This window comes from Bacillus rossius, chromosome 3, assembly GCF_032445375.1.
Source record: "Bacillus rossius redtenbacheri isolate Brsri chromosome 3, Brsri_v3, whole genome shotgun sequence".
Lineage (NCBI taxonomy): Eukaryota > Metazoa > Arthropoda > Insecta > Phasmatodea > Bacillidae > Bacillus > Bacillus rossius.
In genome coordinates this window covers 87,290,396-87,307,045 of record NC_086332.1, presented here as the reverse complement: position 1 = coordinate 87,307,045, position 16,650 = coordinate 87,290,396, and the positions used below count along the sequence as shown (strand labels likewise).

The 16,650-nt window shown below is 43.2% G+C and overlaps 1 protein-coding gene across 1 annotated transcript in view; it reads left to right on the top strand.

The window, feature by feature from the left end:
* The window catches only part of LOC134531337 (protein tincar), a 300,099-nt gene that overhangs the window by 252,432 nt on the left and 31,017 nt on the right, over positions 1-16,650 (top strand). Inside the window, exons 7-9 of the mRNA XM_063367034.1 lie at positions 7,947-8,130; positions 12,257-12,443; positions 15,352-15,546. Of these exons, the coding sequence (XP_063223104.1) occupies positions 7,947-8,130; positions 12,257-12,443; positions 15,352-15,546 (566 nt within the window). The remainder of the gene's footprint in view (positions 1-7,946; positions 8,131-12,256; positions 12,444-15,351; positions 15,547-16,650) is intronic.

Here is a 16,650-nt window from a genome sequence, read left to right as displayed (position 1 = left end):
TTAAGTTTGTGTGTGTGTGTGTGTGTGTGTGTGTGTGTGTGTGTATATATATATATATATATATATATATATATATAGTTTTTGTTAGTTTATTTTGTTTTTTTAGTGAGTTTTATTGAATGATTTTGGTTTCCATTGTACTTTAGTATTTTTCATTGTATTCAGTTGGTCCCCATGGAATCTCTTTGTACCAGAGTAGTTGAACTTCAAAGTCCCTGACCGTTGGAATGTTCGTAGTGGTCGAGACAACAGAGCTCTTTATAGCTGGCTTCCACATTCACCTCTTTTCATTTGGGGCTTTATAAAAGATTGTGACCGCTACCAAATGATTCGCCAGAGTTGAGACACGTAATTGAAGAAGCTATTGTTTCCATTACTCCGGACTTGTTAACCAAAGTGTGGGAAGAATTAGACTTTTTCTTGGATGTGTGCTGTATAACTAAAGGTGCACATATTGAACATTTGTAAGGAAAACTAGGTTATTTACCTTTAACTTGATGTATGGTTTGTTGTAAATAGTCTAAATTAAACTGTTGTAATATACTACTGAAACTGGGGCATTCTTTTATGAACACATGTATAAAATGTAACTGTACATAACTTACATGTTGTTCATCACCTCTAGCTCTAATAAATATGTAAATTTGCAATTTTATTTTTATACAGTGTGGTGTTTTTTTTGGGTACAAAATTGATGAAGAAGGTGTGCATGAAACAGAGGAGAAGATCAAAGCGATTCACAAGGCTCCATAACTGACATCCCATAAACAGCTTCAGTTATTTCTGTGTATTTTAAACTTTTATGAGAGGTTCCTGAAGGATGAAGCTTCTGTACCCCTTCACCGCTTATTGGATCATGGGACACCTTGAAAATGGACTCATGAACATAGTGAGGTATGCGGCAAAGCAAAATTACTGTTGCAGTCGGATGTGGTGCTGACACACTAAGATCAATAAAAGCATCTCATCCCCACCTGTGATGCTTCTGAATATGGAGAGCGTGCAGTTTTGGCCCATGTAATGGAAGATGGGTATGAAGCACCTATTGTGTTCGGATCACGAACTTTGCATAAGCAGGAAAGAAACTACTGACAACTGGATAAAGAAGCGCTAGCTATTTATTATGTTTAGAGTCCCGAAATTTTCACCAGTATGTGACAGCAAGACCATTTACTATTGTGAGTGGCCATAAGCCCTTACTGCACCTATTGGATCCCACTAAGAAAACTCCAGACATACTGTCTCCCGGCTATTGCGTTGAAATTCGTGGCTAGCCATGTATGACTACCAGCTAGTTCACAAGGCAGGGTCCAAAATTGGCCATGCTGATGCATTGAGCTGGTTTCCTATAAAGTCAGAGTTGTTTAAAATTCCAGTAGTGGGTTGTAGTGTATGTGTGCAATAGTTCTAGGTTGGCAGCCATGCCAAGAAGTGTGGAGGCCGGAAGTGTAGATAGATTAGGTTGTTGTTGTTGGTGCAGGACCGAATGGCCGATGTGTGTTAGGTCGGGCAACCAGAATCGCAGCCCATCGGGCGAAGTACAATGAACAGACATAACAGTGGCGACGAGGATATTTTGTAGGGGTGCGGGTGAGAATAATAATACGGGAGCTGTAGCAAGTATGGCTACCATCGGAGTGATTGGGGAATTCGTGGCGGGTCGGGACACGTGGAAGTCATATAGAGAACAAATTCAGTTTTATTTCATTGCAAATAAAATTGAAACTGACGATGCAAAGCATGCGGTGTTTTTTACAGTTTGTGGTTCAGAGCTTTATGACTTGGTCACGTGTTTAATCGCGCCTAATGGAACTGATGCGGTGCAACTGAGTGAAGTGTTTACGAAGCTCACGGCGCACTTTGAGCCGAAGCCCAGCGAGATCGTGAAGACCTACAAGTTTCTCAAACGAGATCAAAATGAGGGAGAAAGTATAGCAGTGTATGTAGTAGAGTTGACACATTTCAGTGCGCATTGTAACTACCCGAATTTGGAAATAATGTTACGGGACCGGCTGGTGTGTGGGGCGCGTGACAGGGCGGTACAGCATACTTTGTTGGCTAAGGATAAGCTCAGTTTCAAGGAGGCGGTCGACATTGCCATGGCGGCAGAGGCAGCAGGGAGTAATGTCTCGCAAGTAAGAAGTGATGCAAGCACAGAGGTAAGTCCACTTGATGGTGACCACAATGCGGTGCATGTCGTGGCAGGGGAAAGAGGTACAGACCGGAGCAAGCGTATGGAGCATGTAGTTACAAAGACACAATTTCCAGAATTTCCCCTTAAGCAGCCATGTTGGCGATGTTCAGGGCCCCATTCAGCAGAATCGTGTAGGCATGTAACAACAGTATGCCGTTACTGTTCACGACGGGGTCACTTAGAAAGAGCATGCATAAAGAAAAAGAAGATAAACACAGACAGGAACATACAAAAAAAGACGGGAGGAACAGTTCATAATGGTACGACGCATATGCTTTATGATACGGCAATTGGCCTACAGGAGCAAGAGCAAGAAGGCATGTTGGCAATGTATAGTTTGTACAACCTCCAGGAGTTGAAGACTAGAGCACCAATGGTTGTAAACCTGTGGCTTAATGGCCATAATCACAGCATGGAAGTTGATACGGGGGCCAGTTTTTCAGTCATCAGCTGGGAAATCTACAAGTTGGTGTGGCCGGAGCTGCCAGTCTTGGACAGATGTAACATTGCTTTGCGCACGTGGTCACAAGAACAGTTGACGGTAAAAGGGACTAAGAAGGTTGAGGTGAGATTGAGCAGTGGCAGAAATGCGACGCTTCCCTTGTTGGTAGCTGCGGGTAATGGGCCCAGTTTATTGGGGAGATATTAGTTTTAGCCCTTGGGTATTTCAGTTGAAGGTATATTTACAGTGGCAGAGGGCAGAGGGAACATGAATGAGGTCGATGTAAATGGGTCAAAGTCAGTGCAAGGTGAAAACAGGTGGGTCCGGGAACTACTATTACGATATCCTAGTGTGTTCGACACTGGTGATCTGGGACAGTACAATGGTCCACCAGTAACTATCATCCTTCAAGACGAAGTCAAGCCTATTTTTAGGAAAAGTAGATCAGTGCCATTTGCGATCAGAGAAAAGGTAGGAGTGGCAATTGACAAACTCGTGGCAAGAGGAGTTTATGAGCCTGTCCCTTACTCTGCATGGGCAACCCCAATTGTGCCAATAATGAAGGCAGATGGGTTCATACGAATTTGTGCAGACTACAAGGATACAGTAAACACTGTATGCATGACAGAGAGTTATCCCATGCCGACGATCAACGAAGCACTGGCATCATTGGCAGGAGGAAAATACTTCACAAAATTAGATTTGGAGGAGGCCTATCTTCAGGTACGAGTTGACGACTCAACAGCGGATTTGCTAACGGTCAACACGATTAAGGGCCTGTTTAGGGTTCATAGGTTGCAGTTTGGAGTGAGTAGTGGCCCAGCAGTATTTCAAAGATTGATGGAAACCCTATTAGCCGGGGTAAGTGTTGTTGTGGTACTGCTGGATGATGTGTTGATAGCGGGTCCAAATGAAGAAGAACATTGGGCTAGAGTAACAGAGGTGGTCTCTCGAATTGAAAAAGCTGGATTGCGATTAAAGAAAGCTAAATGTGTGTTTGCATCAACAGTAGTAAACTTTCTGGGATACAAGATAGATGCTGAGGGTATTCACCCTACACAAGACACAGTGAATGCTATTTCCAATGTGCCAGAGCCCTGTAATGTAAAAGAACTACAGGCATTTTTAGGGTTACTGAATTTTTATGAGAGATTTTGGGGAAACAAGGCAAATGCACTGGAGCCACTACACCGGCTCCTCGAAAAGAATGCTGTGTGGGAGTGGGGAGAACAACATGTTAGTGCATTTACCAAGGCCAAGGAGCTCTTACAGGCAGACAGTGTATTGGTGCATTACGATCCTTCACGGCCTTTGGTGCTAACCTGCGATGCATCACAATATGGAGTTGGTGCTGTTTAGGCACACGTCATGGACAATGGAGAGGAACGGCCAGTAGCATTTGGGTCTCGCACATTACAGAAATGTGAACGTAACTATGCTCAAATCGATAAAGAAGCTTTGGCCGTGATATTTGGGGTGACAAAATTTCGGCAGTATTTGGCAGGCAGGTCCTTTACAGTTATAACAGACCACAAACCATTACTGCGATTGTTAGATCCACGGCGCCCGACTCCAGATATTTTATCACCGCATATGCTACGCTGGAGCTTGCTGTTAGGCATGTACGACTATACAATCACATACCGGCCGGGGGTGCAGATTGGACATGCAGATGCCTTAAGTAGGGTTACGCAATCTCGACAAGACCGGCCCATTCCAAGAGTGGCAGAAGTACTTATGTTGGAGGAATTGCCAGAAGCACCCTTAGACGCTCATGCAGTCGCACAGGCCACAATGGAAGATCCAGTCCTCAAACAGGTCAAACAGTTTGTGTTACAGGGCTGGCCTCAGGAGTTACCACAGGAGCAGTTTCGACCGTATTGGAATAGAAGGGTGGAAATCACAGTTTATCGAGACTGTTTGCTGTGGGGAACACGGGTGGTGATTCCACACAAATTACAAGCAGATCTGCTACAAAGGTTACATGCATCACATGATGGTGTAGTGCGATCTAAGGCTGTAGCACGGAGTTACTTCTGGTGGCCGAAAATTGACAGAGAAATAGAGCATGTTGTTAGTATCTGCGAGACCTATCAGTCAGAACGGAGAGCCCCGGCATAGACACATGCAGCTTGGAGTGTGCCTCAGAAACCATGGTCTCGTCTGCACATGGATTTTGCTGGCCCGTTTCAAGGGAAAACATTCCTTAGTGTAATGGACGCGTTTTCGAAATGGCCGGAGGTGAAGCTGGTGCCAACAGTATCATCAGCAGCCGTGGTACGGGAGCTGCGAGGCATCTTTAGCACCCATGGAATCCCGGACATGGTGGTGTCAGATAATGGAACGGCCTTTACATCGGGTGAAATGAAGGCATTCTTGCAAAGGAACGGCATCACCTTCCATTACGCACCTCCATATCATCCAGCAAGTAATGGGCTAGCAGAACGGACGGTCCAGACGGTCAAGGATAAGCTGAGGAAGTTAAAATTAGGGGATTGGAGTACTAGACTACAGAGAATGTTATTTGCGGTGCGCACAACTCCCAGTAGGGTGACAGGGAAAACACCAGCAGAGCTCTTAATGGGCCGTACACTGCGTACATGTTTCGACAAGTTGTCTCCCCATTCATTAGGTCAAGAGATGGATGGGGGAGCCAGGGATAAGTGGGTTAATGTTGGACGTTACTTCCGAGAAGGTGACTCGGTACTAATTCGCAGCTATTTTACCGGCCCTAAGTGGGTCCCAGGGGTTGTGTTGTGGAGGGAAGGCCCAGTGACTTACCAGGTTCAAGAGGACAGAGGACTGATCACCAGACGACATATTGACCAGTTACTGCGGTGCACTTCAGTCAGGGGTGCATCCAGAAGCAGCAGAGGTTGTAGCAGGCTTGGACAAGAAGGAACCCTAGGTTGGCGATAACGCCGCCCTTACAACAAGAAGCCCAGCTGGTCTCGCAAGGAGACAGTGCGGAGCCTTTTTTGGATTTCGCATTGGATGATCAAAAGCATCCATGAGAGGGAGTTTTTCCCAGCAGGCCGTGGGCAAGGGAGTGGAAGAGCCATTCCCAAGCCGTCATACAGGGGGCTTCTACACCCCGTGAACAGGACCAGGGGTGGTGGGGGCCTACAGTGGGAACTACAGTCCTGTTTTGTAAGTGAGAACTACAATTTATTGAGTGTTGTCTTTAATAAATAAAGACATATGAAGAACATAACACTAGCATACATTTATGTCTGTATTTACTTTTAAAAAGCAACTTGCTTTCGCCAATTTTGACAGTCCAAAGCATTTCCCTTTACAATTTAAACATAATAAATAATCCATAAAATTTAACATTAAGTAGGTAACTTAAAAAATAACTAATAAATTCTAATTATTTCAAATATTTCCAAAATATTTTTTTACAAGCAAACTTTTGGATACAACGAACCTTTCACTTCTGGAATTAAATATTTTTTTTCACTTTTACTAATGTACCTACATACATCAGTTAAATGCAGTTATTGTTACTCTAGTGGCATGCCCAGCTTCGCACTGATGCAATCTACTACAAATAACTCATTATTTGTAACCAATTATTAAAGATAAAAGTGGTTACTGTGAGTCTTCCTTAGAAGATAGAAATATGCTATTGGACTTTTCTGTAGGCCTTTTTAAGACCTACTATTCCATAGTAAATTCATTTGATGTATTAGTCATAAATAATCCATGTACGTGCCCTAAAAGCATCTTTTTACGATTTGATTACAAAACATTAAAATTTCTCTATCTTTATTCATTCTAGGAGGTTGTAAGGCACTCAATGAATATAACTGTCGCTGGGGGGGGGGGGGGGTGGGGGGGGAGGCTTTTTTGATAGACTGAAACTGCGTAACTTGGGCGCCACCACGTGTAGGGGCACGTGGACCCGGCCGTAGACTCCTCGCTCGGGGCCGTGACGTGACCCGTGTGGGGACTAGGCTCGACTCCCCCTTTGCGCAGTAGCACTAGTGGGCTCTTAAGGCGTCCCACACGCCTCGGGACTCAGAAGATTCCGCACGCGGCTGCTCAGTGAAACTCACAGAAGTCTAGGGAAAGCTCTTTATTGATGTCGAGTGGCACAAGGAAATAAAATGTTACATAAGTAATTACGTGAAAAGAGTTATTCACTGATACACTGAAATAACATGGCAACAGGAGTATTACACCGGTTTAAAGGCTGACCAGGTCACCTCGTGGCCTGGCCTCGAAAGTTCGTTACGTATTAAGAAATAAAATATCCAACTGGATTTAAATAATTAGGTTAAAGAGCCATCCTCCCGGGGTAGACCTCGAGGAAAAGAATTTAATTATTAAAATAATTAAATTATTTTTTAAAACTTTTTTCTTTTCCTCGAGGTCTACCGGGGTAGACCTCGAGGAAAAGAAAAAAAGTTTTAAAAAATAATTACGGAGCGACGGATGTTACCAGATCAGTGAAACTAAAATATTGAAGTTGACGAGGTGAGCGCAGGCCTTCTACCCCGGGCGGCGAACGGAAGCTGACTGGCGAGGCCAGGGCATCATGGCCGCCAGGAAGCGTTAAGTTCCCGTTATGTTACCAGGTGGATACTTGGTAACATATTAACATGAAAAACCCTCTTAAACATTAAGCAAAAACTGACAACAGTGATTTATCATTACCAAACTTAACTTATTTTTAATTTATTCGTTAAAGTTCAAAAAAAGTAGTTGCGGGTAGTTCCGGGGTTGCCCGCCTGAGGCGCTGCACCGTCCTTACTAACTAAAACTTAAAACATAAACACTTAGGAATTTAAAAAAAAAAAATGAAAATAAAATGTTTACATTACAATTACTTATTTTTTTAATTAAGTTTTTACGGGAACGTGGCACTGAAGCTGCTGCCTCTTGCAGGGCCAAGGCTCACACGCACACACACCTGCACACGGGGCAGGAGGTTTGAAATAGAGGGTGTTGGTGGGAGGAGAGGGGTGGCGACGGCGTGAGGCACATCGGGCTCAGGGATGGCGTAGCCCCGGTCGACGTCATAACAAAAACTTTAATTTGATTTTAATATTGTGCAAATGAATTTTATTTCTGATATAAAATAATACAATATTTTTAAAATAATTATATATAAAAATTCAGAAGGGAATAATTAGTATGAAAATATTAAACACCTAAACCTTCTGAACGAAATTCTCCAAACGATGGTGAAAACCGCATCAAAATCCATAGTGTAGTTTATAAGAAATAAGCGAACATACAGACGCAGATAGTGACATTGTTTAACATTATTTAGAGATGTGTGTGTTTTTTCACTTGTGACAGGCGGGAGTGGGGTTAGCTCCATGGACGAAGGAGACGAGCAGATATACTGGCTGCGACCGAAGCCAATCAGCCCCAAGACCTCGCCCGTCACCACGTCTGACCGCGGCACGTGGCTTAACCGCAAACTTGGGGGCGCCAAGCACAAGGTTACGTTCGACGACTCTCTCAACGGTCCGACCAACCGGTGAGTTTAAACATGCAACCACTTCCCCAAATGCCAGTTTGTTTATAGTAAATTTTCCAATAATATTAACATTGCTGGTATTGGCACTGGAAAATATTCATATTTGTTGTGACAGAAAGTTAAATTCCAACTTTGTGTGAGAAATACACAGTTAATTTGACAGCTAATCATAAATTTTTGAAGTAAAACTTCTTTGCTGAGGTGGCTACAATTTTCAAGCATTATGAAAATTCCGATCGCATGAGGGGAATAGTTAGATAGGTGGTGGGAGAACCGGTAGAGGAGGAGAGTGTGTCAGCGGCGATGCCACTTCAGCACATGCACTAGTAGTCAAATGGGAAGATAGCAAAAGGGGTGGGGGAAAGGTACACTGCATAGCATGCTATATGCTAGTTGTAACGGCCGAAAGATAAGACGGAAGGGGAGAGGTAGAAATGATGTAGCAGTGATGCCACGGAATTCTCGTAAAGCTGTTTGTGTTTGTCTACGTTCAGTTTTTTATTTTATTGAAAGTGTCCATTTGAGATCACACCCACATCTCCTTACTGTTCTAAATTATTCTCTCTTCTTCAATAAAAAATATACTAATATTTTATCTCTATCTATACCTAATCAGCAAAACATTTCACTTCTGTCGCGCATGGACTCCACACACACACACACACACACTTTTTAACATATCTAGTTGCATTGCTCATCTGAAACTATTTTAACTCAAGTTGACGTCGTCCGGACCATGGCCTCTAAGCCCGTGCTCCGCACCACTAGTACCAGATCCCGTTTGCAGAGCGCACCCCTAGCACAGCAGGAATAGGTCAGGCGAGCGCCTCAGCGTGACCAACTAGACTCAAAAAAACTTCAGGGCACGAAACCCCGGGGGCTCGACCCCATTAAACAATTAAGGAACAAGACATTAGGACACAATTTTTAATTCACAGGCATTAAACAAGCACATCGCAGCTACTCCGTGCGAGCATCGCACGCACGGAGTAGACAACGAACCTCATTACCAGTCACCGCGGCCACTGGCCTTAATTAAAGTGCCCATGACAATGTTCGAGTCAGATTAGGAGAAATCCCACTAAAACAGTTCACAGTGAGACAATATGTTAATAAATTTACAGTCGCCAACTTGATTCCACAATTCAAATAATTAAATATGTACTATAAAACAGTTGTTAAGCCTTAAGCACCCAATTACCAGGTGCTAACTTTTAATTGAGCACCTGGAACGTGTTTTTAGCTTATAATAGAGCAAATTAAGTTGATATAAGTTTTTGGCGCTGACTCACAAAGGAGGTGAAAGTTTTCCTCCCTAGTAAGGCGGCCATGTTCGACAGTCTCCAACCACTCCGCGCCGGGTCAAGACGTGTGTCCGTGAGCAGCCTTCAATTTTGTTCCACCGATCGTTCACTCTGTACTTGATTTAATAACCAAATCTTTTTAATTCATTGCTGCTCATGTAGACTCAGCGTGTATTTCGCGGACCCGGGCTTATCTCGACCGTTTCCTTGGTGATTCCGCACCGCGTCGCGGACCACGCAATTTACGGCACTGGCCAACTCCAGCCAACTCGTTTTCGTTGTGATCGCCGCGCATACGCCTGCCGGCTGCAACCTCACGTAAGTGTAGAATAGAATTTAGGATCACGCTCATTGAGCCCTCCTAAGACAATTAACTTTCGGCGCTGGCCGTCTCCGGCGAACTAGTAATCACGCCCCCGCGAGACTGCTGCGGCAAATTCACAGTGTTATGTTAGTGTCGTGTTTTGTTTTGTAATCAACGTGTGTTAGTGTAATTGTACAATGGCTCAGATGCCGCATAGCACATTATCATAGCTTTTGTAGCGGTTCTGCCACCGCGTAGTGTATGTGTGGGGAGTACAGCGTACCCATGCGTACCACACCGGAGAAGTCCGTGGATTAAAAGCCAATTTAATATAAACTGTGTCGTCTACGATTATTCCACACCATTCCGTCCTCCACACGGCCTCACGGCCTCACAGCCAAGTAGGGAATTTCAGGATAGATTTCCAGCCGCGTACCTGGCGGGGCACACAGGGGCAGAGTACCCGCGACCCATCACCAACGGCCTAGTGTCCCACTAGCCTGCCTCCCCCCCCCCCCTCGGACAACAGCAGCACCGCAACGCCCGTAGCACCCGTCAGATACTTCCCGGGCCTTCTACAGAGGCCGGGTGACGCATGATAAAATTTATGTACGAGTACAATACACATGAAGTTGCTCATACAGGGAAAATGTTTTGTAAATATTTTTACTTAATCCATTATGTATGACCGCCATATATGTCTAGCACCATAAAAGGTGCAAAGACCAGAACTGTCGAAGTGAGGTTTGACAACCTAGAGGTCCGAGAATGAGAGCCTTGCCAAGGGATTATGGTGAGGTCATTATTGTTAATGTTGTTGGCTCCTACAAGCTGATGTTCTGTGTATCAGTACAGCGCAGAGAAGTGCTATGTTTTAAGTGGTACATCTGCAATCCCACTCCCCGTGTACATTTAATAGGAACCCTCTTCCAAAAACTTGGAATCAATGGGTGCAAATAACACATGATGATGAGAAACTCTGCTCCTAATATAAAATTGATTTACATGTTATGGATTGCACAAGTGAAAATATGCTTAAAATCTTTTTTTACCAGGGGACATTGGACATCTTTTCGGCAACTGCGTTATGGCCATGTATTGCGAGACAACTAAAGTAGTTAAAGTTTGTTACGTAAACAATATTTTTTATGGATGTGCATTTCTTCTGATAAGGTCTAACGAATACCTACCACAAAAGAAATAAAGCATTTTCTGTCATTTTAAACTGAAAACAATAGTGTCTGAACAGTTAAGAGTTATTTATACAATTATACAGTCATCAAAACAAGTGCACATCTTGTAATATACACTCCAGCATAGGCACTCTCTTTTTAACTAGAAATGGAAAAAGTTAGTAATGATGTTAGAAAGTAGAACAATGTAACCATCAGAACACGTAGTGGCTAGCCTGAAATAATACTTTAGCAGGGGCGGAACTAGGGGGAAGAAGGAGGTATATTGCAAAATATATGCTGGAAAATTCCATTGAATAGTAGTGCTCTTTGCTTTTGAAGTCACACCTGAGAATTTTTTGAAGTGAAACTTCTTTGCTTAGATGGTTACAATATTTTCGAGCATTACGAAAATTCTGATTGCATGAGGGAAATAGTTAGGTACGTGGTGTGGGAACTGGTCGAGGAGGAGAGTGCATCAGCGATGACACCACTCCAACGCATGCACTAGCAGTATAATAGGAAAACGGCAAGGGAGGAGGGGGATAGGTACATAGCATAGCATGCTAAATGCTAGTTGTAACAGCCGGAAGGGGGGACGGCAGGGAGAGGTAAAAATGACGTAACAGTGATGCTACGGAATTCTCGTAATGCTGCTTGTGTTTGTCTACTCTTAAGTTTTCGTTAGGGCTAATGATTGGCACTACTTCATTTATTTTATTTAAAGTATCTAAAATTTATTTATTCACGTGGAAAAGAGTTATTGATTTGTACTATTAACTTGATAATATCATTCATTTTTATGTGAATAGTGTAATTAAAAATGTAAAAAATACGCATAGACTTAAGAGGTTAGCTTTATAAATTTAATTAATTATTGGTATGTAAACACTGTGATTTTACATGTCAAAAGGACTTACAGACTTGTGAGTTAATATACTTTATAAGTGTAATTTATGTTCGGTTGTAGTTTTTTTTTTGTTCTTTCATTTTATTCAGCTGGAGATCGTGATTTAACATAATGCCAAAAAATAATAAAGAAACAGAAGCAGATAAGAGGTATTATCAAAGGCAACATGGGAATAAACCTCCAAAAGAGCCACCAAAAAATGCCGGTGAACAGATGCGAGTGTGTAGGACGCGGAAAAAGGCTTTTTTTTTTCATTTGTGATCATACCCACACCCTTATTGTTCTCAATTATTATCTCTTGTTCAATAAAAAAAATACTAATAATTCATCTCCAGCAATACCTAATAAGTAAGGAAGAATTTAAAATCTCCCGCACACTCCTCCCAGAACACAGTTGTAGCCACGCACCTTATTGAGCATGGCCATGGTGACACAGGAGCTTGTGCGCGTACAAGAAGGGCAAGTCGCTGCTGGCCAGGCCGGGGAGCAGGGGCAAGGGGAAGGCCCAGCGCGGCGGCCTGGAGCAGCTGTCCGAGTCAGAGGAGGACGACGGCGACTACGCGACGCTGCGCGAGATCCCGCCCGGCGAGAACAGCGAGGACACCATCTCCGAGGAGAACAAAGTGAGTCTCGACCTCGAGAGCAGTTCGGCCAAGAGTTGTCTGCCAGTTACAAGTTGAAACCAGGGTCGATAAGATGGTCTGTGTCCTCTCATGGTATGCAGGGGTGCAAACCTGTAGGATTCGCAAGGGAGGCACGCAGAAATTTACAGGGGGGGGGGGGGGGGGGGGGCGTGTGGCCCGAGAGTTTCGCACGTGGGGTTAATCAACACGTCATCTCTGGATACGGTGCTTGTATGTTGTGTACTGCCCATATTTTGGCCTACATGCATGAATAAGCAAAAAACTTAAAAAATATACTGATATCGACCGGGGCTTCTCCCCACGAGCCTGTTAAGACCAAACCCCCTCCCCAGCCCTTAGCCATTCCTTCCCGGCTGTTGCCTCGTCAACGTACGTGATGTGTGTTTAAATAGCATGCCAAATACCACCATAAGAGAGCGCAGTTATTTCAGTAAATTATATTGTAAACCTTTCCTTTTTTGCCCCAAGTGTTTTGTGTTTCAGCTGATTTAACGTTAAGGGTCATGTTTAGTTGTTTTAAATAAATAAGTAACCTGAACAGAGAGAACTGGGAACTGGGAACTGTTTTAAATATTAAATTACTGTTTTCTTTAAGAAGCATAAAGGACGTAAAATGACGTGTCTGAATTGTAAAAGTGCTTTATGTGTTCATATTTTAAAAACCGCTGGCACGAATTCGGATAAGCATAACGGATTCCTAGTTTGGTGCGAAGACGCCATGTTACTACGGAGAGCGTGCTCTGCCGCAGATTCTATTGTCATCCCCAGCCGATGTACAATGCTCCAGTATCCCAGGGATTCATCCGTTGCCATCGCTGAGTATAGTTCTGTCTCTGTTTAATTTAATTATGTACATTAGTTTCGCTTTCATCCTCGGGGCATGCCTTGGTAGCAGACTGCTTAATGAATTAATGTATGCCCCACTCATGGGCTCTTTTAAATAGACTACGTGAATCCGTTCTGTGAGACCACGAGGGTGGCTCGCACCACACCTAAGCCGATTCTTGCCTTCGGGCTTTTCTACAGTTAAAACGTGAGATTGTAAAGGAGCATGCATAATATTTCTAGTGAATAAAAACATGTAAGAAAACTGTGTGGCTTTCTAACCACGTGTTGTCCCTCAGTAAGTCTCAGGTGTGTGGGATGCCTAAAGAGTCCACATCACTGACAATCTGTGCAGACAATCTGTCCAACACTGAGAGGAGCTAGGTGTATGTAATTTCTGGTTAGCTAGGAGGGCCAAATCTCGTCTCTACATGGGTGACGTCACGCCCTGTGAGGAGTCTCTGCCAGGTCCGTGTGTCCTTCTCAAACTATGGCGCCCTATTAACGACTTACCATCCAGAACGTACCCTCCGAGCTTACGACAATACAGAAAGTTTTCCACAGGACTTAGTTTTGACATCAAACCTATTTCATAGTCAAGCTTTTGCAAGTGCAGGCAGACCCTCCTCAGTGAGAGGATTCTTAATTCCAAGGGAACCGGGCCCCGGAATCTACGTCCATGTTGGTATGGGTCATGAAAATAATGGTACATAAAGAAAAAATAATTGCTTCAATTCAACCTTAAATTATTTATTCCAATTTATTCCTTTTTTCAAACAGGTATTTATTGATCCAGGAACACTATCACTGTATGTCACAAAAGGCTACCTTGCACGTAAGAAAAATTTATCAATTGTGAACTGATGCCAGACAAACGAACTTACACAGTTGAGATTGAAACACTCCATAATATCTTGACGTTAAGTGAGTTTACTTAATTATTACATAATCTTTACTGCTTGAATAAGGTCCAAATATTTGTTATTCTGTAAAAAAAAACATTACTCATCATAACTGTATACAATTCAAAAGTTTCCCACATTCATTTTTAATTATTTAATTTTCATGATTATTTTTGTGGAAATAAATAATTGGTTCACCATGATGGCTTCATCATAACTACCATAATAATGCTGTATTTAACAACCCTGATATAAACTGACCCTGTATGTGAGTGCTACAGTTTGTTGATTACACATTGAAGTTAGTGTACAATATCAACTCTCCATTACTTATGAGCTTGGTTTGTATGAAGTCACAGTATGTATGTCTTTTGGAAGTTCAAAGTGGCATGTGTGCCAACATCTAACAGTAGCCAGTTAAAGGTGCACATGAATTCAACTAGTAAAAAGTCATAATTAAATGTTCTAACATATTACAATGACATATGTTCCTCCTTAAAATGTAAATGTGTTGTTTAGAATTATTGTATTATAAACAGCCTTTAAAAACCAATTTCATAATACTTTACAAAAGGTGTATGTCATCTACTTGTTTTCAACTATATTTTCTCCCACTGTTTCAAATTCATAATAATTATGATACACATAATATTATTTACACAATTCATAATTGACCATTTTATAAAAAAAATAGTATATTATGATTATTTTTAAGTTTTTGGTAGTACGAAAACCTTGTAAAAGCTATACAACAGTTAAATAGAAACTAAACAAGCCATGTGAGGGGTAATTTTTGAAGGTATTAAAACATCTTACTGGGTATAGACTCAGTATATCTATAATAATGTATAATTTTTTTTTATTTTAGTCTGTTATTTGGCTAGTAAAGATATTGCAGCATTCCTACTTATAAATGGATATATTTTCATTTCCACTTCCAGTGCTACATATTTGACATCCCATCATTTCTGCCTTAACTGTTAACAAAAATTTTTTATAGCTAATAAACTTTCCCAAAGCTAACACTGATAACACTAACCAAGTGTGCTGGTGAGATCATAGGATGTTGCATGTTGCATGTAGCATGTGTGCATTGCTAAAAGCCACTCCACACTTATCAAAACTAACCACTAACCCACGCTAAACTGGCATACTTACAGCTGCTGGACACGGCCTTGCAGGACGATGCAGTCACCTACGCCCGCACCAACCGTGATCTCAACCCTGGTGACTACGAAGAACCTACCCCCCTTGTCACCCCTGAGCCAAACGATGAGGAGCTCCCCCCTCCGCCCACCCCAGTCGCCGGCCCAGTCACTGTCCACAACTCTACTGCCATCACTGAGCAGAACCAGGTAACCAGCCGCTTCCTCCCTCTAAACCTGAACCTCGCAATAAAAAGCTTCCCCTTCCACCCACCCCAGTCACCTACCCAGGCACAGTCCACTAACACAGCCTACTAAACCTACCGAGCAGCACCAGGTACCAGCCACTGCACCCCACTTCATCACTCTCCTCCCGCATAACACCTGAGCCTCATAGAGAGGAGCACCCCCCTCCACAGTTGATTGCGCAGACACAAGTTCCCAAGTTAATAGTGCATTAGGTAAACAGTTGCTACCCCCATTTGATCACCCCCCTCCCACGTAATATCTTAGCCTCATGACAAAAAAAAACCCTCCACCATTGCCTACCCATTCAATGACCACAGCTTACTGGCACTACCAAGCAGCATTAGGTAACCAGCCGCTAACCCCCACTTCATTATCCCCCCCTCCCCAGTGTAACACCTGAACCTTGTGACGAAGAGCACACACCTCCCCAGTCGCCTGCCCTGTCAATGTACACAGCCTACCAAACAGCAGAAGGTAAACAGCCGCTGCCACCTGTTCCATCACCCCTCTACTCTTTAATTCATTAGCCTGGTGTCAAGGATAAAACCCTTTCCTTGCCACCTACTCGGTCACTGTTCAAACCTACTTGAACTACTGAGCAGCATTAACTAACTAGCAGTTGTACCCTGCTTCTACACCTCATTCTCACATAAAAAAAAACTGTGCCTCTGTCGAGGAAAACTTTCCTCCACTGTACCAGCCAGTACACTGTCCACAGTCTACTAGTGATACGGACCAGCATCAAGTAATTACCTGCTTCCCCCACTTCATCCCACACATCAAGCGTAACCAATGAGGCTAGTGTGGAGAAGCGTCCCCTTCCCTGTCATCTCATTCATTGTCCTGCGCCTATTGGTACTAAAGAGCAGCATTAGGTAATCAGCTGCTGCCCCAGCTTCAAAACCCCTTCCAACTTTACACCTGAGCCTATGATCGAGAGCAATCCCCTTCACAAGTAACCTGCCCTGTCACTGACCACAGCTTTACTAACATCATCGAGCAGCATTAGGAAACAAGCAGTTACCCCCCCCCCCCCCCTTTCCACATCATCATCACCCCATGGTT